At 39.4% G+C, this 26,037-nt stretch overlaps 1 protein-coding gene across 6 annotated transcripts in view; it reads right to left on the reverse strand.

Moving 5' to 3' along the window:
- LIMS1 (LIM zinc finger domain containing 1) overlaps positions 1–26,037 on the reverse strand; it is a 99,367-nt gene that overhangs the window by 6,230 nt on the left and 67,100 nt on the right. For 4 of the 6 annotated variants that reach the window (XM_081948952.1, XM_081948953.1, XM_081948951.1 and 1 more), the window contains exons 2-8: positions 14,497–14,656; positions 11,167–11,233; positions 8,253–8,373; positions 6,575–6,724; positions 4,579–4,729; positions 2,603–2,695; positions 2,219–2,267 (exon numbers count right to left, since the gene is read on the reverse strand). In XM_081948952.1, the coding sequence (XP_081805078.1) occupies positions 2,219–2,267; positions 2,603–2,695; positions 4,579–4,729; positions 6,575–6,724; positions 8,253–8,373; positions 11,167–11,233; positions 14,497–14,656 (791 nt within the window). Of the gene's footprint in view, positions 1–2,218; positions 2,268–2,602; positions 2,696–4,578; positions 4,730–6,574; positions 6,725–8,252; positions 8,374–11,166; positions 11,234–14,496; positions 14,657–16,619; positions 16,909–26,037 lie in introns of those variants that run through there. The other 2 variants (XM_081948948.1, XM_081948949.1) reach the window with 2 other exon arrangements.

Raw genomic sequence — 26,037 nt, forward strand, 5'->3', positions numbered from 1 at the left:
TCACCAAATTGGTTCTAAACATACAAAAATTGTACAAAGACTGAAAACTTGCCTTTATATTCTACATTTGTTATTAGCCAAAAACAAGCGTGCAGAATTTTTTCCAAGTGTTGTTTTCTTCACTCCATTTGTCTAAGCCTACAGTTTTTAAAAGTTCAATTTCAGGAAAATCTTTCTTCACCAGTCTGCCCTATGTTATGTAGTAGAAAAGTCTACAACACTCCACAAAATAAGGGTAATTGCCAGGTCTTACTCTTGATGATATCTGTATTCCCCCAAAGTTAGATGACCAGACTGAAGACATAATTCTAACTCTGTTGGCACCTACCCATATTTTTCGGAGTATAAGACAAACCTTTTTCTCTCAAAAAAGAGGCTGAAAATCTGGAGGCATCTTATACACTGAATACAGCATTTTTTTGCCACCCAAAACGCCGCCCCCTTCACCAAAATGGCAGTGCATAGCCTTTAGGAGGCTTTCAGAGTGCTTCTGGAGGCTGGGGAGCGCAGAAATGAGCGAAAAATGGGCCGTTTTTTGGTCAATTTTGTCCCCCCCCCAGGAGCACTCCACAAGCCTCCTAAAGGCTATGCGTACCCTTTTTTGAGAAAAAATGGGCCTGTTTTTGCGAAAAACTGGCCGTTTTTGGGAGGTCTGCAGAGTGCAAAATCTTTTTTTTTTATTTGCCTCTTCAAAATCTTGGTGCAACTTACACTCCGAATAATACGGTAGTAGGTCTCCTAAATTTTTCAGCACAAATATGGTAGACCTACTAGAGCTACCATGCTATTGCCTATGTTTGCAAGGCATTCAAGATGAAGTACGATATTAGATAAGCAAAATATTCTAATTCATTTACTAAAAAAAATCACTACTTACTATAAATCAATAGAAAAATGGTCCAAAGGTACAATTTCAAGATTATGAAACCTCCATAGTTTCCATAGTTTTAAAAGCCTTACTGAAGATAAGCAAGTCCATTTATATTTATTTTACATTTGTCTCGCTACTGTTATCTTTTTCCTTGCACCAAGAATTGATTGGCTGGCTGGTTGCCAAATGGCTGACATTATGGCTGAGAGAGATTAACTGGCCCAGGTCATTCAACCGGCTTTCACTGTCTAAAACAGAATAGAATTTAGTCTCCCAAAATCAGTCTGGTTCTCTAAGTCTAACCCTAGTTTCCCAAAATCAGTCTGGTTTTCTAAATCTAACCCTAGTCTCCCAAAATCAGTCTGGTTCTCTAAGTCTAAACCTAACCATTGTGCTACAACTATTCTTATTAAAAGGCAACTTATGGACATGTTTGATTGAAAGGATGGGTGGGTGGGGGCGAAGCAATGTCTGAAAGATCCATTCAGAGCTGCGTTAGGGATTAAGTCTGGTAGGCTCTAGCCACATTTATACTGTTGTTGGTATAATTATTATCTTCATTACAGTAATAATCTATATGTTTAGGATTATAAAGATGTTCCCTGGACTTAACATTCATTAATAAGTCACATGGAATAAGGCTCAGCAAGAATATGCATAAAAAGTAATAAAATTATCTTAGATAAGATTTAATTTTAAAGGGCACACGTTTTGATTTTGTTACTTTCGTATGTTTCATATCTGAATCATATATTTTCATAGGCTCAAAACTTATGAACGTATCAGGCACTCTGCATCCACTGAGGGAATGGGCGGTGTATCATTTTTTACAATATATAAATAAAATATATTAAATGCTTTTGGACCCATGTTCAGCATCTTGGGTATATAATGACAATGGTATTTGGGGTATTTTACTTTGAAATGAATGTTTTAATGATGAGAAAAGTACAGGTAGTCCTCCACTTACAACAGTTTGTTTAGTGAGACCATTCAAAGTTACAACAGCACTAAAAAAGGGGACTTATGACAATTTTTTTCACATTTATGACTGTTGTAGCATCCCAGGGCTTACATGATCAAAATTCAGACACTTGGCAACTGACTCATTTTTATGACCATTGCAGTGTCCCGGAGTCATGTGATCCCCTTTTGCGACAAGCAAAGTCAATAGGGAAGCCATATTAATTTAAGAACCATGTCACTAATTTAAGAACTGCAGTGATTCACTTAACAACTGTGACAAGAAAGGTTATAAAATAGGCAAAATTCACTTAGCAACAGAAATTTGGGGCTCATTTGTGGTCATAAGTTGAAGACTACCTGTACATATTCATAGAAACTCACCATCTCCTTCAATCACCCGGTTACAGTGGAAACACACATCACCAAAGAGCTGTGGAAATGGAAAATATAAGTCCGAGTCAGAATTTGAATCAGAAGTAAAATTAATAACGAAAGATATTTTAAAAAGCTTGTGGAGAAAGCTGTAGGAGAAAGCCGTTGGATGGGCAGCTAGACAGTCTTAAAGGAAATGGATTATCTGGAGCTGTATCCGTTGAATTTCAGGCTGCGGAATAGTAGGGAGATAGCCACAGTTGCTATCAAGGATCTTTGGTGGAGCTGCAACAGGGGTGGTGCATTCATCCTGATGCTCCTGCAGTTTTAGATTTAAGGTATTAAGTGTCCCTGGATGAGATTTAAAACATAAAAGGCAAGACGCAACCATACCTGATTATAATGGGTTTCACAATACGCCAGCCCCTTCCTTTCATAATGACGATGGCCCAGGAATGGTTTCTCACACTTGGCGCAAACAAAATGCTGTGGGATAAAAAGGTGTGTCCTTTACTCTTAAAATAATTTTCTATATAATTATTAAGGTATCAAATTAAAGTTCACCTTTTTAACAAATATACAGGAACAAATTATAGGAAGGCTGGCCTTCCTCTTGCTCGTGTTAAAAAATATATATATCCCACTAGCTTAGCATCTATTTCTTTAGACCAGGGGTGTCCAAACTTGGGAACTTTAAGACTTGTGGACTTCAACTCCCAGAATTCCCCAGCCGGCTGGGGAATTCTGGGAGTTGAAGTCCACAAGTCTTAAAGTTCCCAAGTTTGGACACCCCTGCCTTAGACCTTATACACCTCAGTTTTGAAAGGCTACTTTCTAAGATTTCCAGAGTAAATTCCAAAATTTTAATTAATAGTTTAAAAAGTGTTCCTCTATCCAACTAACGCTGACTTAGTCAAAATTTCTAGAGGACACTTTCTAATAGTTATGTGAGTAAAGAAGTAAAATGCACCATATATCTACAATCTGGAAATAAATGACCCTCTTTCTCTTTTTACTCTTTCCTGAATTCACATTGCTATAAACAATAATAATGTGATCCAGAAATTCAGATCGATCTGATATATCAAAACAGAACCTGCTGTCTGCAATCCTTTGTATAAAACCATGTGTGAAATTCAATTTTTTTTACTACTGGTTTAGTGGGCGTGGCAGGGGAAGGATACTGCAAAATCTCCACTCCCACCCCATTCCAGGAGAAGGATACTGCAAAATCTCCACTCCCACCCCACTCTGGGGCCAGGCAGAGGTGGTATTTGCCAGTTCTCCGAACTACTCAGAATTTCCGCTACCGGTTCTCCAGAACTTGTCAGAACCTGCTGAATTTCACCCCTGTATAAAACTCTGTCTATGGATATATAATATTCTGGGGGACTTGCACTTTCTCTTAGCTTAATACCACAACTGTGTGCAATGTTCCCATTAAATAATTATTCTATAAATACTAGAAAAGTTATTTTTAAAATCCTAACAGGTGATAAAAACATATGTACTTGAAACCAACCACTCAGATTTCAAATACATGCAAATTAGTTCTACTTCTTTCTTTATTTTTTGTCAGAAGCACCCTCAAAATTATAAACAAATAATATACAAAACTGGGCAAATCAGATGGGTATAAAATAGATCATAAAAATAGAGCACATGTAAAAATATGTAAAATAAGTAGGATTAAAACTAAATTAAATTCACTCAGTATTGGGCCATACCAATAGCATTTTCTCTGGCTAGCATGAATTCCACTAAAATGAACACGAAAAAATTTCTGATAGCACTAGCACTAATTTTTTGCTATTAGAATATTCTTTCTTTTTTCTATCAGTTCAGGAATTTCCATTCATGGAAAACCTTATGGATTAGACCATTACAAAGACGCCTCACTATAAAATGACATAAAGGTAAAGGTAAAGGTTCCCATCGCACATATGTGCTAGTCGTTCCCGACTCTAGGGGGCAGTGCTCATCTCCATTTCAAAACCGAAGAGCCAGCACTGTCCGAAGACGTCTCCGTGGTCATGTGGCCGGCATGACTAAATGCTGAAGGCGCACAGAGCGCTGTTACCTTCCCACCAAAGCTTGTCCCTATTTTTCTACTTGCAATTTTACGTACTTTCGAACTGATAGGTTGGCAGAAGCTGGGACAAGTAACGGGAGCTCACTCCGTTACACAGCACTAGGGATTCGAACTGCAGAACTGCCGATCTTTCTGATCGACAAGCTCAGCGTTTTAGCCACTGAGCCACACATCCCATAAAATGACATAGGGTTTATTAAATGTTTTGAAGATTCTTCTTGAATTTTCCAGGTTGAATATACCCATAAATACACTAACAGAGAAACAAAAAGCTTACTTCAACATGCCACTGCTTGCCCATAGCGTTTACCACTCGGCCCTCGATTGGCCTCCTGCATGCCCCACAGATGGGTACCCCCATTTTATCATGGCAAGGCAAGCAATACAGCTCCCCTTTCAGTTCTCGAGCTTCTGCAGTCAGTTCCTTTCTGTTCACAAATCAAAGAAAGAATATATAGTTATGGCAATTGAAATATAGTCACTTCAAATGTGGCTGGACGTTCTCTGAAAAAGTCATTTTTCTTGTCAAAAGTTATAGTAATTGGTGCGTGTACAGATCACTGAGCACACTTTATTAGGCATGGGGCAGGCTTTTAATCTAGGTATTGGTCTAGAACAGTGTTTCTCAAACTTGGCGACTTTAAGTCCTGTGGACTTCAACTCCCAGAATTCCCCAGCCAGCTATGCTGGCTGGGGGATTCTGGGAGTTGAAGTCCACAGGACTTAAAGTCACCAAGTTTGAGAAACACTGGTCTAGAATGATAAATGTTGGTCAGACTGCTTACATCAGGCTTGGACAATTGTAATCATCCTATTGAAGAACCACTACTGCTCATTACTGGACATAAAGTTGTTGGAAATTCAGGAAAATCAAGAAAGACAAAGTTCCTCATCCTGATTTAGGTATAGAATTTGGGAGCGCATGACCTTCAAAGTGAAATTTTAATCTTGCCATGAAACAGAAAACATAGAGTGCAGTTGAGTGGTTGCATAAGCAATACTGAGCTCTTCACATATACTGGAATCCCTTATCCTGAGAAAATGAGACATTTTGAGAAGAGCCAAAGATGAACAACAGGCCTGCACCTAAACAAGACCAACTACTTTTTACATAAAATGGTGTTACAGAGGAATGAACAGCGATTAAGGCTACAATACCTGACCAGGAAATTGGCTTGGGATCAAGGAATTAGCCAGTGGGGAAATTCAAATTTGTTTTTACTACCGGTTCTGTGGCTTGGTGGGCATGGTAGGGCAAGGATACTGCAAAATCCCCATTCCCACCACACTCTGGGACCAGCCAGTTGATATTTGCCGGTTCTCCAAACTACTCAAAATTTCCACTACCGGTTGTCCAGAATCTGCTGGATTTCATCCTTGGAATTAACCTAGATATAACTTTAGAAAAATAACATTTATTTCTTTGTAACTAATTGGAGAACCCACACTTGAACTTTCTATGGGAGTAATTTTTTGCTAATGTGAAATCCAGATGTGAGCTTTTGTAATCCAGACTGGAATTGGGTAGGAAATGAATTCAGAAAAAAACCCTGTCGGATTTATTGTTAATTAAAAATAATTCACTGGAGAATGCAATTATAGCAATAGCACTTACCGCTTCACAGTGCTCTACAGCCCTCTCTAAGCAGTTTAAAGAGTCAGCATATTGCCCCCAACAATCTGGGTTCTCATTTTACCCACCTCGGAAGGATGTAAGGCTGAGTCAACCTTGAGCCTGGGGATATTCAATCTGCCAAACTGCTGACAGCTAGCGATCAGCAGAAGTAAACTGCAGTACTGCACTCTAACCACTGCACCCCGTGGCTCTATGTTGTAAAAATTAGTGGAAACCAGGCTGTCAAAGAACATGATGGCTAGACACCATCAAAGCTGACACTAACCAGAGCATAGAAAAACCTCTAAGAATTAGTACAAGATTGGAAGATGTGGAGAGACTTGACTCAAAGAATTGCCAAGAGTGGGACTGAATGGATAACATCATCATGATCAAAAAAAAGAAATATAATTACAGTTATATATTGTTTGATCCTAACATAGCTATATGGTGTCAGTGCTGTGCACAAGTAACTGGTGATTTAATTATTGAATACAATGGGATTTACACAAGATTGGGATGTGTATCACTTATGGAATATCTTGTTTATTGTTTTGTCTTCAATAAGAGTGGATATTTTGCTTTCGAATTTGACTATCAAGCATTGTGATACCAACACTTAAATGTTAAACTTTATTTCCTAATAAGTTTCCATTACCCGCAGTTGGCACAATTGAAGTGATCAGGATGGTAAGGGTCATTCTTGAAGATAAGCGGCTGTTCCTCAATTATGGCATGGCACTTTTGGCAAATATATTTGCCAAGACCTCTGGCTTTCTCCCGATTATGGCAAGGACGACAAAGATGTCTATGAGAAATCAAGGAACAAATGTAAGAAATATTAGATTATTGGGGAAAAAATGTTCAACTTGAATTTTTATTTCTGTCTTGTAATCAGAAAATTAACTACAATTTCTGTAAGGAAAAACGATATAAGAAAAGATAAGGCTAGCTGCTCGCATTAAGATATCTATTTTTTTTTTGAATAAGCAATGTCAAAGACTACATTGCCTTGATTTTTACATAATTATGTAAAAGTGATTTATCTATTTAAGAAAATTTATATGGTTGCCCAACTTGTTCTCGGTGACTCTGAGTGGCTAAAGGATAAAATCCCAATGTAAAAACAATACAAAAAGCAATAATTCCCCACCCCACTGGCAATAATAACCAAACAGCTGACTTGATGGACTCTGTACCAGGCCTTTGGCAGAACTTTGTTTTCAGGGCTTTGCAAAATAGTGTCAAAGTGGGAGCCAATCTTATCTTTGCAAGGATTATGTTCCATAGAGATGGAGCTGCCATAGAGAAGGCCCTTTGTTCTTGGTCCCATTAGATCAGTGTTTCTCAACCTTGGCCACCTGAAGATGCGTGGACTTCAACCCCCAGAATCCCCCAGCCAGCTCTGCTGGTTGGGGGATTCTGGGAGTTGAAGTCCAGGCATCTTCAGGTGGGCCAAGGTTGAGAAGCACTGCATTAGATGGACCTCCTTAGGAGAGGGAACCTGAAGCATTCCTTGTCTCCCTGCTCTGGTGGCTCAGGTAGATCTGATTGGGAAAAGACCGCCCTCCAAATAACCTGGTTCCAAACCATCTAAGGCAGGGGTGGCGAACAAGTTCGACAAAAAGAGCCAAAATTTTAAACTGTGAGAGTCAGAGAGCCACACCACGCGCTCCCTTTCGGCGCTAAACCCGGAAGTACGGTCTTGCCCCGCCCCTGGCGACGCGACGACGCTTGCCTGCGCTCCACCAGCTCGGCTGGGAACGGAGACGTTTCCTCAGCGGAGCGGAGCGCCTGAAAGGGACGCAGGCTCAGCCTGCCAGGCTGCCACCACTCCACTGAAGACATTGCTGAGCAGAGAAACGTCTCTGTTCCCAGCTGAGCTGGTGGAGCGCAGGCAAGCGTCGTCGCGTCGCCAGGGGCGGGGCAAGACCGTACTTCCGGGTTTAGCGCCGAAAGGGAGCGCACGATCCGGGTTTAGCGCCGAAAGGGACAAAGTCCAAACTTGGCAAAGAGCCACAGTATACAAAATAATGATAAGAGGCAAAGAGCCGCATTCATTTTGGCCGGGAGCCGCATGCGGCTCGAGAGCCGCGTGTTCGCCACCCCTGATCTAAGGCTTTGAAGGTGACAAGTATCACCTTGAATTGGACTGGAAGGAAATTGGTGGCCAATGCAAGTCCAGTAGAAGAGGTGGACACATGTGCAAATCTAGGCTTGCACAAAACCATGTGGGCCACCAGATTTTGAACCAATTGAAGCTTCCAAATATTTCAAAAGTTATAAAAATTCACTATGCTCAAATTTATAATCAAAGGAGGAGAAGTAACACTGACCTGCCAGCATTCTTCACAAATCCAATGTCTGCCAGTACCTGTTGGCAGATATCACAACAGAAGCATTCTGGGTGCCAGCTATTGTTCATAGCTTTAATAACCCGACCGATAATAAACTCCCCTAAAATTCAACAGGAGATATTAAAATAAGTATTAATTTATTAAAAACTGGGAGATTATGATAGCTTAATAAATAAATAAAGCATTACTGCCCTCTTACTGTCACTGTCTACTTTCATAGCATATAACTATATTTAGATAAATGATGTTTAACAGAGTAACAGACTAAAAGACTTGGAAGGGACTTTGGAGGTCTTCTAGTCCACCCCCCTCCTCAAGCAGGAGACCCTATACCCATGATGGCGAACCTATGGCACGCGTGCCACAAGTGGCACGTGGAGCCATTTGTCAGGGCACGCAAGGCGCTGCCCTGTCAGCTGGCCAGCACGCATGCGCGCGCTGGCCAGCTGAGTTCACCTTTTTAAAAGCTATTTTTCGCCTTCCCCAGCCTCCAGAGGCTTTATAGGAGCCTGGGGAGGGCGAAAAGAGCCTCCCCCGCCCCCCCGGAGGCTTCAGGGATGGTCCCTGAAGCCTCCGGAGGGCCTCCGGGGGGTCGGGGGAGGCTCTTTTCGCCCTCCCCAGGCTCCTATAAAGCCCCTGGAGCATGGGGAGGGCAAAAAAAATGTAAAATTGGGGGGGGGTCGCGCGTTTTGCGCGCATGCGCACTGTGGGAGGTCGCGCGTTGCATTATGGGTGTGGCACGCCTGCACTCGACCCCCCGGCGCTCCCCCCACTTGTGGCACGCGAGCCAAAAAAGGTTCGCCATCACTGCCCTATACCATTTCAGACAAATGGCTGTCCAATCTCTTCTTGCCAAAATATAAACTGATATTTAATTTTAATCCTATTTATATCCTATAAATATCAGATATAAAGCAAAAAAAAAAAGAATATAACTGTTGCATTACAGATTGCTGGAAATTCTGGGAATTATATCATATTTAGATAGTAAATATGGCACTTTGGATTTAATCTATCAATATAATTTGATATATTTAGGTAGATTTAGAAAAGTAATTGGCATGTCAAGGTATATCATTTTGTTTCAATTGTTCAATATGCATATTAAAATCCAACTTTTATCTAATGGGAAGATGCCAGAAAGATAAAAAGACTGGCAGCAAGATGGATGGAATATTAAAAATAACTGAGCTTAACATAAAAATCAATACAAGTTCAGAGCTATGATTCTCAGATGTCCCATTAACTACATGTTCCTTCTATTAGGAAGCTATTTCTCATTATGGAGCTTTGATAGATAATATCCTTTACTCATTTTGGCTGGGGAAAGGCAAGCCTTAATAGAAATAAACAGTTTCATTTCTCCTTTTCCAGGCCACTGAATCTAACATTATCTTGGGTCTCCCATGAATGAGTAAAACAACAAGAATCTTGGGGCTCCTTAAAGACTAGCCTATTTTTGTGGCGTAACTTGTAGGTCAGAATCTATCAGATGCAGAAAGTATTTTATATATGATTCAGTTAACTCAGGGGTGGGCTTCAAAAATGTTACAATGGGTTCTCTGTCCAGTTGCTGGGTGTGTGCATGGCCTGCTCAGCCTCCTGCACCATGTTGTGGGGGGGGGGGCTTTTTCACCTTCCCCAGGCTCCGGAGGCTTTCCTCGAGCCTCTGGGAGGGTGAAAACTTTTCCCCCCAGGCTCCAGGGACCTGTTTCTGGCATCCCAGAATTTCCAGGAGACCTAATTTCCCCCCCCCCCCCGAGCCTCTGCATGAACCCTGCACTTACCCCACATCCAAAACAGGCCACATGGAGACTCCTGGGAGGGAGGGACCAGCCAGGGGTGGGATTTGGAGGTTCTCCGAACTGGCCATAACGTTAGCTACAGGTAATCCCAAATCTGGGCTAACCCTTAGCAGCCCACCCCTGAGTTAACTGTGGAAAAAGATCTAATAATTGTAGAACAAGCACATTTATGGGTAGGTAGAGCAAATTACTCTCTTTTCAAAGATGACAGAAAGGATTGACTTGGGCATGAATGCTGTTTCAATAGATCCCAACAAACAGAATCAAAATGTGTGCTATTGATCTTTTTTCACAACTTGAGTGACTTTATCAAGAAACTTATATATATATATGCAGGTGCAAAACACAGATACCTGCAAGCATATTGGTACACCCTAATAATTCCTAATTTGTTTTTCTCATAATATTACTGAAAACAATTCTGATTTTTTCCCTCTTTTATTTTATATATTATAGCAGGAATTTCCATTCTCCTGGAAGCAACATATTTGCACTTGATAAACAAACTATTATCTCACTCTAATTAAATTATGTGCCTTGATGCTCTTGTTTAAGGGCAGACCAAGGGAAAACAGATATTCAAGTCTGTTTTTTCCTTAGCAACATCCACTTCACATCAAAATGGTACAAGCTTGGGTTTAAACATTATTGTGTCCTAACAAAATCTCCAGCTTAGTTTCATGGCATAAAAATGTACCCACAGAAGACTTTCAGGCAAGATTTTCTGTATTTTATTACAGAATGAATGTTTTTTTGTGTCAACTGATTGTGAGTTTGGAAAAGTGTTTAATATGACTCTTCCTGGATGAATACGACGTGCCATATGGTGGCCATATTCTGAGAAAAGCTCTTCCCAGCCAAGATTTTAATATATTTTAGATTTTATTCTGTTTTCAGATCCAGGGTGGAATTACAGAGGTTGGAATTTTCAGGGTAATACTTGAAGACAACAGGAAACATTTTTAATAGACACATGCCTTGTTTTTTTTTTATAACTATTCAGCTTTCTTTTTTAAACAATATATACTTTCTCTCTCCTTGTAAAAGACCTATCAGACCTTTATAAAATATATTTTTCTGAAACTTACCACATTGATGGCAGCAAGGGGCAAAAAGCATCTGAAAATCATGTTCACAGTACTTCCTTCCTTCAAACTGAAAAAAGACAAATAGGCCAGGCTATCAGAAGAGGTAAGTATGTTTCCACATATACTACGGCTATAGCTTTAACTGCTAAGGTTTCTAATAAGAGAAATTCCAACACGATTTCATATTTGAGCAAGCTACACTTACATAGCATGGATTATAATGTAAGTAAAAAATGAATGAATGAATGACGCTTCTGATGAAATGATCTACACCTGGGAGCAAATCAAGAGATATTCTCATCATGAACATCTGTTTTAGCGTCCAATGCAGGAAACATATTTTGTTAGCCATATATTTCTTCCGTTTTTTACATTTCCTGAAGGGCAGCGCCAGGCAAATGGTTTTGGAAAGATGGAAATGTTTGTGTCATATCTTTTTTTGCCCAGGAGAACATCACCTTCTTTCCAAATCATGTGATAACGGACTAGAATAAACAGAGTTATATTCAAGCAGATGTGAAATGAATAAGGCATTCCTTTGGCATCATCATGATATCAAACAGTCTGATATTTTGGACAGTCCTAGTATGTATATATGTATGTTTGTTTAATTGAGTTCTATCCCATTATTACTCTAGGACCTCTGCTTCTCTGGACTTAAATTTGTTAAATGGAGATTGCTCCTATGTAACTCTATACAGAAGCATTACTTTGATAATTGCAGAGAATATTTCCACATTAATTAATTAAATTAAATGTTTAATTAAATATTTAATTAAATATTTAGCACCACAAACCTGAACAATTTAGTGCCTGTTTAGTAACAAACATGAAAGTGTACAGTAAATCTGGTAGACATAGAGCAGCAGTTTGAAGCCTGAGAGGACATTTCAGCAAACTAAATATCTTAAATATAGAATAAATTTAGTGGCAGGAGTAGAACCCAGTCTCCTGGTTTCTAGGCCATCACCTTAACCACCACACTAAAAAACTGTCACAAAAAAATTCACAGTTAAATTGGTGAGTGCGTATAGTTGAATTTGATTCTGAGATTTTCTTCCTAACAAAAGTTTATCTGAAGTTTAGTTATTTAAATAGTTTATGATTTTTAAATGAGTAACTATACCAGAGCACACTGTGGATATTCAGATGTAAGATTTAATCCAAATGGCCTATAAATGCTCTTATTTACAATACTTTTAAGAGGGCATATGTTCAAGGAATAATATATTCTAATCCCACTTTAGACATGAAAGTCATTTGGGTGATTTTGGGCCAATCACTCTCACTCAGCCCAATTAACCTCACAGGTGAATTGTTTTTGTGGGTAAAATAGGAGGAGACAAGAGTATGAGATATGTTCGCTGTCTTGAATTATTTATAAAAACAATAATAAAAACAATAATCTAAAATAAGAATAAGAATAAAAACAAATCAAAAAAATGCAATGTGTAAGGAAACAGAAGGATAAAATACTTCCTGCATTGCTAGCATTAATTGGTCAGACTATTTGCAGGAATTAAGAAAGGACTATATAGTTCAAATACTATATGCTAATTCAGATAAATATATGCATTTTTCCATCTTGTACAGCAAAAAGGAGTTTCTAAACAGACTCATTGCGCCTGATTTCCAGAAATGTCTGCTTTCATATAACTAATATTAAAAGACTATTACAAATACCTATTTTTGCAATGAAGTTTGTTTGACACTGAGACATGTCCAGGCTCTCAATACTAGAGATTCCTAAGGAAAAATCATATCTCAAGTTGCTGTAAAAGAGCTGTATATCTTTAGAACTTTTACCAAAAGTCTGGATACTCCCTAAACTAATGCAATAAAACAAATCTTATTAGGATTGTACTTTAGGTCTTTCAAACAAAATAGTCAATTGTAAGGTATTGGAGCTACCAATACATAAAATGTTGTAATAATAATAGTAGTGCACATTCTTAGTTTGGGGCAAAAGAAAGTAAACCATTAAGTAGGGTTCAAAACCCTTGAAGGTGAGATTCTTGTACATACTGTGGATACATCCTCTGGGGAAATGTCAGAAAAAACTATCCAATTTTGAAAGAGATTGCAAACTCTGGATTAAACCAAGGGTTTAGGGAGCTCATTGCTTAAACCAGAACAAAACCAGTAGTAGGCTGCTTAAAATTTTACATTGTGAAGTACAGTGCTGCCCCATTGTCATGGCAGAGATATTATACTGGTTATGTATGTAAAGCTAAAACTGGCTTTTATCTGTCTCCGTTGGTTGGGTACGATCATTTTGTACTAGTTCAGGAAACAATATTTCCTCTTTAGGAAGCTATCCTGACCAAGGTAAGCAGAAATATTTTGACTGTTGCAAAAGTTTTCATCAGGGTTGTATTTTAATTCCTGTCCTCTCTATGATTCACTGCAAGTGTCTTAGAACAATCACTAGCTTGTAGGAAACATCTGAATACGTTTTCAGGTTGTGGCACAATACCCAAAATGACTCTGTTTAAAAATTAATTGAAGATGAGTTCCAGACAAGGTGAAAAACAAGAACCACAATCCCCTTTTGAAAACTGAATATTCCATATTAAAAATATTGCATGGTTAGCATTTATAGATAGCTAATAGTTGTTTTACTTTAATCCTCTATTCTAGATTGTGATTTTCTTATGTAGCAGGGCTATTATAAATATCCCTAGCCAGTGTAGCTGACCTACCATTCATTAAATCTCATGATAATGATTAATGTGAGAGGCAACCTTTTTTCTCACTGGCCTAGTTCCTTGAACTTCCTTTCTTGTATGGTACTAACTTAGATTCCCTTTGTCACTCTGGATTTTTTGACACCAAGATACTAGCTATAAAAAAACTGCTATTAGTTATTCATTTGTGAACCGGTAGCAAAGGTCAGAAAATTTCACCCCTGACCAAAACTAAGTATTATATGTATCCACGATAATTTAACACATCATAAATGGATACGTATATTTACCTGCAGTCTTTCTTAACACCAGTTGCTAGAGGTATTAAGTCTGGCAAATTCTAAAATCACAGTTATCAGAATCAATAGCAATATGAATAAGTAAATTTATATTATCTCGGAATTCTAGCAATAATGAGCCCAGCATTCCAAAAGAGAAGCAAGATGGTGAAGCCTGATCTAATGTGAGGCAACTGGTTTCCAGAATGCATTATCAAATGATAAATCTGGGGTTTCTAATATAACTGGGGTCGCAAGGCAAGATACATCACTGAACTCTACCCGATTTTAAAAATGTCATCTCTGCTATTTGAAACAAAATATTGGAACAAGGAAGGCAGAAGCAACAAGTCAAAGGAACTGACCTCATAAAAAAGTCCCTCGGGGAATTGCTGGAAGCACTGGGCACAAACAAAGCACTGCTCGTGGTACAGCTCTCCATTGCTGTTCACAATCTTTTCTGCAGGTGCAAAGCCTCCTCGGCAGCGTTCACACATGGCATTGGCAAGAGCATTGGCCATGTTGCTGTAACAAAAGAGAACTTCATGAGAACCTAACTGGATGATCATGTGTTTGCGACAAGAGACAGCTTATTCGGCTTGGCAATAAAAAAGTCAAGTCTTTTCTATGGATTTTATTTTAAAAAGATAATCATTTGTAGTATGCTGGCCCTACCCCGAAAGCCAGTGGGGAATTCCCCTTTTCAGTTAGCATTGGTTCCTCTTTGAGAAATCAGACGTTGGTAGCAAAGGCAGATTAAGCAGCTAAAGGAGAGTAGCAGTCAAAGGGGAAGCTCATTCTCATAGAAATCCTTCACAGTGTTTTACAGCCCTCTCAAAGACGTTTAGAGTCAGTATATTGCCCCCAACAATCTTAGTCCTCATTTTATGGACCAGTAATCATACCAAAAGATGTGTATGGCCTAGAGATCTCATATTTCTTTCCCTTTGTCTTTCCTCAGCGGCATGGGGCAATCACATAAGGGTACCCACTGATTATGGTAGATTTGATTTAAACATGCTATATATAATAAAACAGTATTGAGATAAAACCCTGCCTAAATGATGCATCAGTGTTTGAGTTGTTTTGCTGTGCAACACATATATAGATCACACCTTTCGTGAGTGTATAAGATGCAGGAACAAATTGGAAAATCATATGCACAGGTATTTTGTCAGCATATTTTGTAGCTTTCTCCAGCATATTTTTTATGAATTACATAAAGAAATTCAAATTCTCACATCTCAGTGTATGTAGCATATCTCATAAGCTGGGTCAATTAATCAAACTATAGAAAATTGTTACACATGAAATAATCTGAAATCCACTTGAATCTATGCAACGTAAATATCTGACCTAACACATTAAAAATATTTAAGTAGATTTTGATTGTGGCAAAAAAGCTATCTGAATTTTTCCACATCCCTGTGTGATGACTGTACAAGCTATTCTTAACGTTTTAGAAGAATACTCAAGTCAGTTTCCACTTACTGCAAACACTAATAAATAATTTCAGAAGTGCCAAGCATTCTAATGTTATCTTAACATAGATTAGAATCCATAATAAAACACTTTGCTTCTAGCTACAGACAACACGCCATGCTTGCAATGGAAATCTATGCTTAAAGCAGTTTGTAATTTAAGGAACTGTCTCACATTTGGTATTAAGTGAAGTAGACTGCAGTATTACCATACAGGATTGAGACAGCTGCAGAATAGCTTATTTTGCCAGCATTTCCAAAACAATCTCTCTATAATACTCATAAAGTGAAATGCACATCGGCAGCTTCCTCTCATTTTTGCATTCCTTCAAATTAAATTTTGACTGCAATATTGTTGTGAAAGTCTGAAATATGTAGCTTGTGCTGTTAGAATATGACAGGGTCCATCTCCCCCCGCCCCAAGATAACATTCACTATGATAAATGGAATTTATATTCTGCTAAAAGTAGCCTGGATTGCAATTTAAAACAACAATCCTATATATATACTTCCCTGGAAACAGTCCAACATTTCAAAGTAGTTATGTATAGGATTTTTCTGCCAGGATTCAACGTGGTACATATTTACTAGGAAATGAGCTACATGAAATGAGCTAAAGTTTCTCTTTGTGTACAGGATTAGGATTCACAGCTATTTGTACACTAGTCAATCCAAATAAGGAATTTTCAGTTGAATTTAGAACATTTTATTTTCATTGCAGACACGTATTTCAGGCTACATATGAAATAACAGACTATTGCCACTTCATATTTGTAATACACTCGAAGAGCACATCAAGAGTCCAATAAGGATGTTAGTTCTGGAACCAGAAACAAATACACATTACATAATACAGTACACACAATACCCAGATTAATTTACAAAACCTCCACACATCTTGTTATCGAGTCATGCCTTATCACTCAGTCACATGAACATCAACCAAGACTATGCTTGAAGAAACACTAGTAGCCCAGGTCCCAGATCAATTGAGAAGGTAAACTCACAATTTTGCATAGAAGTCACATAATTCTTTGTATACTTTTACGTCACTATGCCTGCGCTGCAACTTTGACACGGCTCTTTCGCCCTCGTTTGCATAGTTATCATGGGCAGTTTGAGGAATGTCGGATATTTCTTCATTCTCTGGGATTGCACAGGAATCTCCTCTGCTTCCGAACTCCATTCTTAATTTGCAACTGTTTGAAAAAGAACTGGAGCAGAGAGCTCTGAAGAAACCACTGAAAGTAGGAATAAGGAGAGGAACAATTCCCAAGAACTGGATCGAGCTGTGTGCAGTTTGAAGAGCTTCAAGTTAAAAGTTCAGCTACAGAACAGTTTGAATGTCACTGGGAAGTTAGGGATGTCAGAGGAACCAAGCAGCAAATTCCATTGGAAGGTAGTAAGAGCAACTTACAGAGACCAGATGATCTTTTCTACTTACTGTTATTAGCAAGAGTTTGATTAAGGCAATACTATTAGAAAAAAATGTAAGCTGGTTGTCACTGACTGTTTAATGTGGAAAAACTTACTCCAGTATGCTGGCATGCCTTTATATTTATATCAGGACTGCTAATGCCTTTGCAAAGATTAGAAGGAAATACTGTGTTAGGAAAACCACATCTAGGAAAATTGGCTTTACTCTTTGCAAATTCTCCATCTTCTATTGACTAGAGAACACATGAATCTAAGGTTGAATAGTTTGGATCTTTTCTGCTTTAACACCTTAGCAACATTGGACAATTGCCGTATTTTTTGGAGTATAAGACGTACCTTTTTCCCTCAAAAAGAGGATGAAAATCTGGCTGCATCTTATACACTTAAATACAGCATTTTTTGCCTCCCGAAACCCCACCCCTTTGCAAAAACAGCTATGCATAGCCTTTAGGAAGCTTCCAGAGTGCTCCTCGGGGCAGAGGAGGGCAAAAATGAGTGAAAAATAGGTCACTTTTTGCTCATTTTTGCCCCCCCCCCCGAGCACTCTACAAGCCTCCTAAAGGATGTGCATGCCCCTTTTTTTGACAAAAAACAGTCCCGTTTTTGCGAAAAATGGACAATTTTTGGGAGGTCTGCAGAGTGCAAAAACTTTTTTTAAAATTTGCCTCTTCAAAATCTTGGTATGTCTTATACTCCAGTGCGTTTTATACTCCGAAAAATATGGCAAGATGCATGACCACATCATCTGCATAGGATGCCTTTTTATATGAAAGAAGCATTTTCATGACAATAACAAGAAGAATAACACTATGGCACTTTTCCTAAGAAACTCTTTTGCAAGTCAGAAGATTTTAAAAACCCACCATCAGCAATACCATTACCAGCATCATATAATCGTCCTAAGATTATCCAATGAATTTCTGTTCTAATAAACTTTTAGATGAGATTTGAAGCAGGCATTTCCTATTGATGGTATCTTTTAACAAGGGTCACTGGGTTGTGCTACGTTTCTATAGGAATAGTTTTGTTTACTGTAATGTATTTGTGGGAAGATACTTGCGTTGGGAATGTTTCAGCAGGAACAGCGTGTTGTTGGAAGGAAATTTTTATAGCAGACCTAACTCTAGGCATGAATAACTCAGATTATACGGAAACTCATAAAAAGATACAGATGGTAGCATAAAGTACAAAGGAGGTACAGATAGAAGAATTGAGTAAAATGGAATGCCAGGGATGTGAAAAAATAATTTAAGGAGTACGATTATGAGTGTGTGTGAAAAAAGAATACCCAAATATTACTTCATTTTTTTATTATCCCAACAGGGCCATAAAACCTGAATATTACCATATTTTTTGGAGTATAAGACACACCTTAGTTTTTGGGGAGGAAAATAAGAAGAAAAAAAATCTGCCTCTGCCTATCAGCATCCATGGTATTCAGCTGACACATGGTAACAAGGTCAGCCATTGAATAGGCATAGCAACTAAGTCAGCCAATGAGGGCTATTTGGACTCTGAAATTTGCCATGTGAGCAACAAGGAGACAGAACAGGGACGTGCGGTCAGGGGAGGCAAGGGAGGCAGAGCCTCATCTCTCTTCATGAAATAATAGTATATAATATTATATACTATATCTATATCTATATCTATCTATCTATCATCTATCTATCTATCTATCTATCTATCTATCTATCTATCTATCTATCTATCATCTATCTATCTATCTATCTATCTATCATCTATCTATCTATCTATCTATCTATCTATCTATATATATAATATTATAATATTATATACATCCATCCGGCCGTGCCCGGGAGCTGCGGAGGCAGAAATGTTGTCAGCGCTCCCGGATGATGAAGCCACGAAAGCGACTGGGTCGTTCCCCAGTCGCTTTCGTGGCTTCGTCATCCGGGAGCGCTGACATTTCTGCCTCTGCAGCTCCCGGGCGCGGCCGGACAGAGGTAGCCAGAATGGCGCCGAGGCAGTCCGGCGGGCGAGCAACCGAGGATCAGGCTGCTTCGCTCACTCTTTCGTCCGCCCAGACCGCCTCGGCGTCGCTGTGGCTACATCCATCAGGTCCCGCCCGGGAGCTGCGGAGGCAGAAATGTTGTCGGCGCTCCCGGATAACGAAGCAGTCGCGAGGAGCGCGAGAAGTCCAGCAGAGGCAGGAAGGTTCTTGTCATTCCCCAGTCGCTTTCAAGGACTGCGGAGCGCGAGCCGGCGGAGCACGCTCAGGAAGGCGGGGAATGGGATCACGTGTGCTGGAGGCTGAGGCAGCCTCAGCCTCCAGCACAAGTGGTCCCATTCCCCGCCTTCCTGATGACGTCACCAGCCATAAACCTCACCGCACGTCACTGAGACAGAAAGGAGCCTGGCTTAGCCGAGAACTGAAAGTGAAACTGCTTGTGTGTTGTTTGTATTTACTGCTACCTTGGAAAACCTGCTTTTGGTATTGTATTGTATATTATTATTATTTTGAATCCCGCTGAACCAGCTACTGTGCTTTCTGAATGTGATTGCTGCTGCAAACTCTGACCAGCCAGGTTAGCTTCAGTACTTATTGCAGCCTGATTCAGCACAGCTGATTGGTGGGGAATACACCCAATCAGCTATTCCAGGCTGCAGGGATTGCTACAGATCATCGGTGCCTTCATACATTGCATTTTTGGCCTCTGATGGGGGGGGGGCTACATTTGGTGTATAAGATGCACCAAAATTTTCACCCTCTTTTTTGGGGGGGGAAAGGTGCGTCTTAAAATACAGTATATATCTGGTTGATTGTTTACACACCAATTGCTGTAGGACTTGAAATTTCATGAATACAGGTAGTCCTCAAGCTATGATGGCAGTTGGGACTGGAATTTCCTTTTGCAAAGCAATGCAGTCATAAAGTGCAACTACAGTCCTGGTTGCTGTTGTTAACCGAATCCCATGGTTGTTAGGTGATACAACTTTCTGCCAGCTTCTCACAACCAAGTCAGTGGAGAAGCAAACAGGAAGTTGCCAAGTCCTAGGCAACTTGCAAGCAGGTTGGCAGACAGGTAAGTGACTGCTGCCAGGTGGAGGTGGGGGCACAAGGGAAACGCTAGGAGGGGCTGCAAAGGGCATCAGTGAAAGTGTGGGCGCTGGTCAAAGGTGTGAGGAAGGCTCAAGGAGGGTGCTTAGGTGGGGGAAATTTATCCAAGGGGTGTGCATAATCAGCAAATCATGGCAACACGGCAGCATAATGATGAGGAAGCAGCCGCAACCTTGCCGCGTTTAAGTTCCATGGGAATAATAGGACCCAGAATTTGTGTGCATTCGCCTTGATTCAAAAACTGTTGTCCTATAATGCACTTTTTGCCCAACTGAAGATTACAAACAATCAAACAGTTTTAATAGGGCCTTATATTTTTAGTCCACCACATCCCATGTTCTGAATTCCCTTGAAAAGCAATTTGCCTTAAAAAAAACTCCCATTCTTGTTTCTTGAATAAACATGTCTCTTCCTTAAGAAAGAGAACTTGCAGCCTTTAGGTCACTGATGGTGAACCTTTTCAGCACCAAGTGCCCAAACTGGAATGTGCATGCATGCATGTACATGTGCCAAACTGCCGGAAACCCAAAGACCAACTGGTCAGCGTGCGCAGCTGGTCTTCAGTTTCTGGCACGCGCATGCATGCCAGGCAGCTGGTCTTTGTGTGTACTGGAGCACCAGAAACCCAAAGACTAGCTGGCTGGCGTGTGCATGCCTGTTTTGGGGGCTGTTTTCTGAGCCTTTTTCAGCCCAAGAAATGGACCAAAAATGGCCTGGGTTTTTTGGGCATTTTTAGGCTGTTTTTTGGGCTATTTTCTGGCGCTCCAGTGCCCGCAAAGACCAGCATGCATGCGGGAAACCAGAAGGGCGCCTGGATAATTACTTCAAATTGGGTAACAGTGGTTTTCCTTTGGGTATTGACACATGAATCCACTAACCAATCACAGCAGGATATTTAAATTAATGTATACTGTTTAACCTACATTAAACAGTAAAAAGGATTTTCTGTCAAAGCAGTTTTGGATAAGGAAAGAAAGCTTAGCCAGGATTGATTTAATGGGTGTGACATTTGGATACACTGGTATGGAAAATATGTTGAATAAGCATTGTGCCCCTTCAACATTGCAATTATCCAACAATGCATCTTAACGTTTTTTTAAACGGAAGGCAGCATGAAAACAGTTGGAAGAGCTTGTGGGAGCAGTGAAATTTAGAGATTTCACTCTTATTTCTTAACAGCAAAGCTTTTTAAAACTATGGCTTACGTATGCATTTTTTTACACAGCTGTATAGTAATACACACATCCTTTACCATTAAAGGATAAAATATTTAAGAATATGGCAATCATGCAACTAAAGCCTCAGATGTTGTTAGTCACCTACTCGTGCCTGTCTCTTCAGCATTTCAGGCAGACAGAGGAGAACAAATAACAAAAGAAGACAACTTCCTTTGGTTTAAAAAATGAAAGATGTTCATCATTGCCAATATTTTCCACAAGCAAATAGGGAAATGATTTATACTACATGGCCCACATTTTAAAAACTTGTAACTAGCATTGGACAGTTTCTGAAATTCATGTTGTGAACGTTTCTTAGAATGTAATACAATACAATACAATAGTAGAGTTGGAAGGGACCTTGGAGGTCTTCTAGTCCAACCCCCTGCCTAGGCAGGAAACCCTATACCGTTTCAGACAAATAGCTATCCAACATCTTCTTAAAGACTTCCAGTGTTGGGGCATTCACAACTTCTGGAGGCAAGCTGTTCCACTGATTAATTGTTCTCACTGTCAGGAAATTTCTCCTCAGTTCTAAGTTGCTTCTCTCCTTGATTAGTTTCCACCCATTGCTTCTTGTTCTACCCTCAGGTGCTTTGGAGAATAGTTTGACTCCCTCTTCTTTGTGGCAACCTCTGAGATATTGGAATAATGCTATCATGTCTCCCCTAGTCCTTCTTTCTCTTAAGCTAAACATACCCAGTTCCTGCAACCGTTCTTCATATGTTTTAGTCTCCAGTCCCCTAATCATCTTTGTTGCTCTTCTCTGCACTCTTTCTAGAGTCTCCACATCTTTTTTACATCGTGGCGACCAGAACTGAATGCAGTATTCCAAGTGTGGCCTTACCAAGGCATTATAAAGTGGTATTAACACTTCACGTGATCTTGATTCTATCCCTCTGTTGATGCAGCCTAGAACTGTGTTGGCTTTTTTGGCAGCTGCTGCACACTGCTGGCTCATATTTAAATGGTTGTCCACTAGGACTCCAAGATCCCTTTCACAGTTACTACTACTGAGTAAGGTATCACCTATACTGTACCTGTGCATTCCGTTTTTGTTGCCTAAATGTAGAACCTTACTCTTTTCACCATTGAATTTCATTTTATTAGATAGTGCCCAATGTTCAAGTTTGTCAAGATCCTTCTGTATCTTAAGCCTATCTTCTGGAGTGTTGGCTATTCCTGCCAGCTTGGTATCATCTGCAAATTTGATGAGTTCCCCATTTATTCCCTCATCCAAATCATTGATGAAGATGTTGAAGAGTACTGGGCCTAAAACAGAGCCTTGGGGTACTCCACTGCATACTTCCCTCCATGTAGATGCAGTTCCATTGAGAACTACACGTTGAGTGCGGTTGGTCAGCCAGTTACCAATCCATCTGGTGGTGATGCTGTCTAACCCACATTCTTCTACTTTATCTAGTAGTAGGTTATGGTCTACCTTATCAAAAGCCTTACTGAAGTCCAAGTAAACTATATCAACGGCATTCCTCTGGTCCACTAATTTTGTCACATTATCAAAGAATGCAATAAGATTAGTCTGGCATGATCTGTTTTTGACAAATCCATGTTGGCTTTTGGCTATTACTTTGTTTGCTTCTAGGTGTTCGCAAATTCGTTGCTTGATTATTTTTTCCAGAATCTTTCCTGGTATTGAGGTTAGGCTGATAGGTCTGTAGTTTCCTGGATCTAATTTTTTCCCTTTCAGGAACATTTTCTATTAAATAGATACGTTTGGGAACCGTATGTTGTAGTAATCATAGACTGTACTTCAAATTCCCGAACTTGACACAAAATCAGCTTAAACTTCATATTGGGCTGATTTATACCAAATGCTCTACTATAGGCTAATGTTATGTATTTATTTTCAGCTTATAGGACGTTTAACTATAAGATGGGTTGCTTGTTTTCAGCTTGTGATCCTTGAAATTATAGTGTAACATTCTGTGTGAATCTGGTCATATAATGAAAAATCCAGATTTAATACTATAGGTGAACTCAGCCATAGAATTATTTCAATAATAAATCAAAACAATATCAAAATCCCTTTAAATACTACAGGAAAAAATGAGAAGGTATCATGAATAATAGTTTTTTTCTGTTTCAGTTCTTGTGTATATTTAACATTTCACATCATTCTATTACAATTTTGCTTAGGAATCAATGCATAAGACGAGGCACATGATACTAGGAATTTGACAGAACTCATTTCAGTTCATTGATTTAATTCACTCAGTTCACTGAGCTGCAATTTAAACTTTCATGCTACAGTGAAAGTTGGATACACAAAAATACTTCTTTTAATCAGAAGCTTTTAGAGTATTAAGCTGCATTTGAGACAATATTGAGACAATGAATGAACTGAACATTTCATTTAGTGCTATAATTAAAACCTTGATTAATCTAGGTGAAGCTTGCCATGAAATACTTCTCATATGTCTGCCATATTCCTTATAAGGCTGGAGTAAATGTCAACACCAGACTTTCTGGCTCGATATTACATTCTTATTATAGTAACGACTCCATTGGAGATACCACACTGAAGAATGACCTTCATCAAAAATGGAAAGGGCATTATTGATTTGATTGTTTTGCTAAACAGAATGCAAGAACTCTTAGAGTTCTCTTTGTAAACAAGTTACAATATACATATTTTATATTGTAAATTAAATAATACTTTAAGTAGCAAGTAGCACATGTGTGATATATGAAGATAATAATAGAGGAGCTATTTCCACCTTAATCTACTTCTAGCCTATCAAAATATTTGTAAAATCACTACTGTCTGAATAATTATTAATTCAATGTAAAACAATACTTCAACAAGACATGAGACAATCATGGATTTGAAATGTAGTTACAATATCACAGACTGTATGATAGCTATTTTTTCCCAACAGAGGAAGAGTGTTGCCAAATAAACTTGTAGCATATTAAAGATGGGCAAATCTACATCTACATGTAGAATGTGCCATCAAAATGGGTCCAACTTTAATATGCTACAAAACTTGTAGTATTTACTTATAGAGAGATGGAGAATATACAGGTAGTCCTCAACTTACAAGCATTTGAAAAACCAATGTTTTTTTAAGTTACAACGGCAGTGAAAAAAAAGGACTTACAACTGGTCCTCGCACTTATGACCACCTCAACATTCCCATGGTCATGTGATCAAAATTTGGGCATTTCGCAACTGGCATGTATCTAAATCAGGGGTGTCCAAACTTGAGAACTTTAAGACTTGTGGACTTCAACTCCCAGAATTCCCCAGCCAGCACCCTCGGATCAATGTGATCACTATTTGCAATCTTCCCAGCTGGCTTCCAACAAGCAAATCAATGGGGGAAGCTTGATTTGCTCAATGACATAATTCACTTAACAACTGTAGTGATTTGCTTAACAACCATGGCAAAAAAAGGAATATAACAGGATACAACTCACTTAAGAACTGCATTGTTTGCCAATGGAAATTCTGGTCATAAGTCAACGACTCCCTGTAAAACTGTTCGATTGTATCTCAGTCTGGTTCCAATTAATGATATCTAGCTTAGATCAGGGGTGGGTTCCTGCCAGTTCTAACCTCTTCTATAGAAGAGGTTCCACAAATCTACAGTGCCGTTTAAAACCGGTTCCAGCTCCCTCCCCCCGCCTGTCCGCATATCAAGATGAAGAGCGAGAAGAGGAATTCTGGGAGTTGAAGTCCACAACTCTTAAAGCTGTCAAATTTGAACACCCCTGGGGTTTTTTTTCTAAAGGTTTAGTGGTGCAAGGGTCTTGTAACTTGACAGCTTTAAGACTTGCGTGCTTCAAATACCAGAGTTTCTGAACCAACATTTTGGTTGCTAAGCAAGAGCATTGTTAAGTGAGTTTCACCACATTTTATAAGTTGGCCACACCCACCCAGTCACATGAATGCCAAGCCACTCCCACTTGGTCACATGGCCGGCAAGCCACACCCACCCAGTCACATGGCCAGTAAGCCACTCCCACCCAGTCCATGGCTGGCAAGCCACTCCCACTAAGCAGGCCACACCTACAGAAGAGGTTCTAAAAAATTTGAAACCCACCACTGGCTTAGGTGTACAGTCAACTCCCATTATTTGCTTTAGTTATGTGCAAAGTTGTGGTGAACACTGAATTAATGAATACTAAATACTAAAATATCAGCTGGGAATTCAAAGTTTTTATCACTCTGCGTGTCCATGAATGACTGCAAAAAAACTGCAAGTATGGATTTTTTCATACAAATAAATATTAGTGAGTACTTGAATTTACAAGTACAGAATCTGCAAATAATGAGGACCGGTTGTATTAAATTCAGAAAGTTATTAATTAATTCTGATTAATAAACTCGACAGTTTAAATACGCTTCCAAGTATGGCCTAATTTGATCCAGTCCGTTGAGAATGCAAGTATATATCCAGTTAATGGAAAAGAAGCTCCATTAATGACAATATACTTACTAAAAAGTAAGTCCCACTGTGTATAGCAGATTTATATCTGAGTGGACATGGATAAAATCTGTTGTATATTGATGAGCCTGGCCAGCAGAGGGCGTTCAGTGAGCCCTCTGATTGGTCCAGGCACGCGCTCCAGCCGGCAGGAGAATTGGTTGAATTCTATTGGTTAGCCGTCTGACAGCTGCGAGTATAAATAGCTGTCAGACGGCTCGTGTTCTGCTCGTTCCTGTCA

This window comes from Natrix helvetica (genome assembly GCF_964273705.1).
Source record: "Natrix helvetica genome assembly, chromosome: 3".
Lineage (NCBI taxonomy): Eukaryota > Metazoa > Chordata > Lepidosauria > Squamata > Natricidae > Natrix > Natrix helvetica.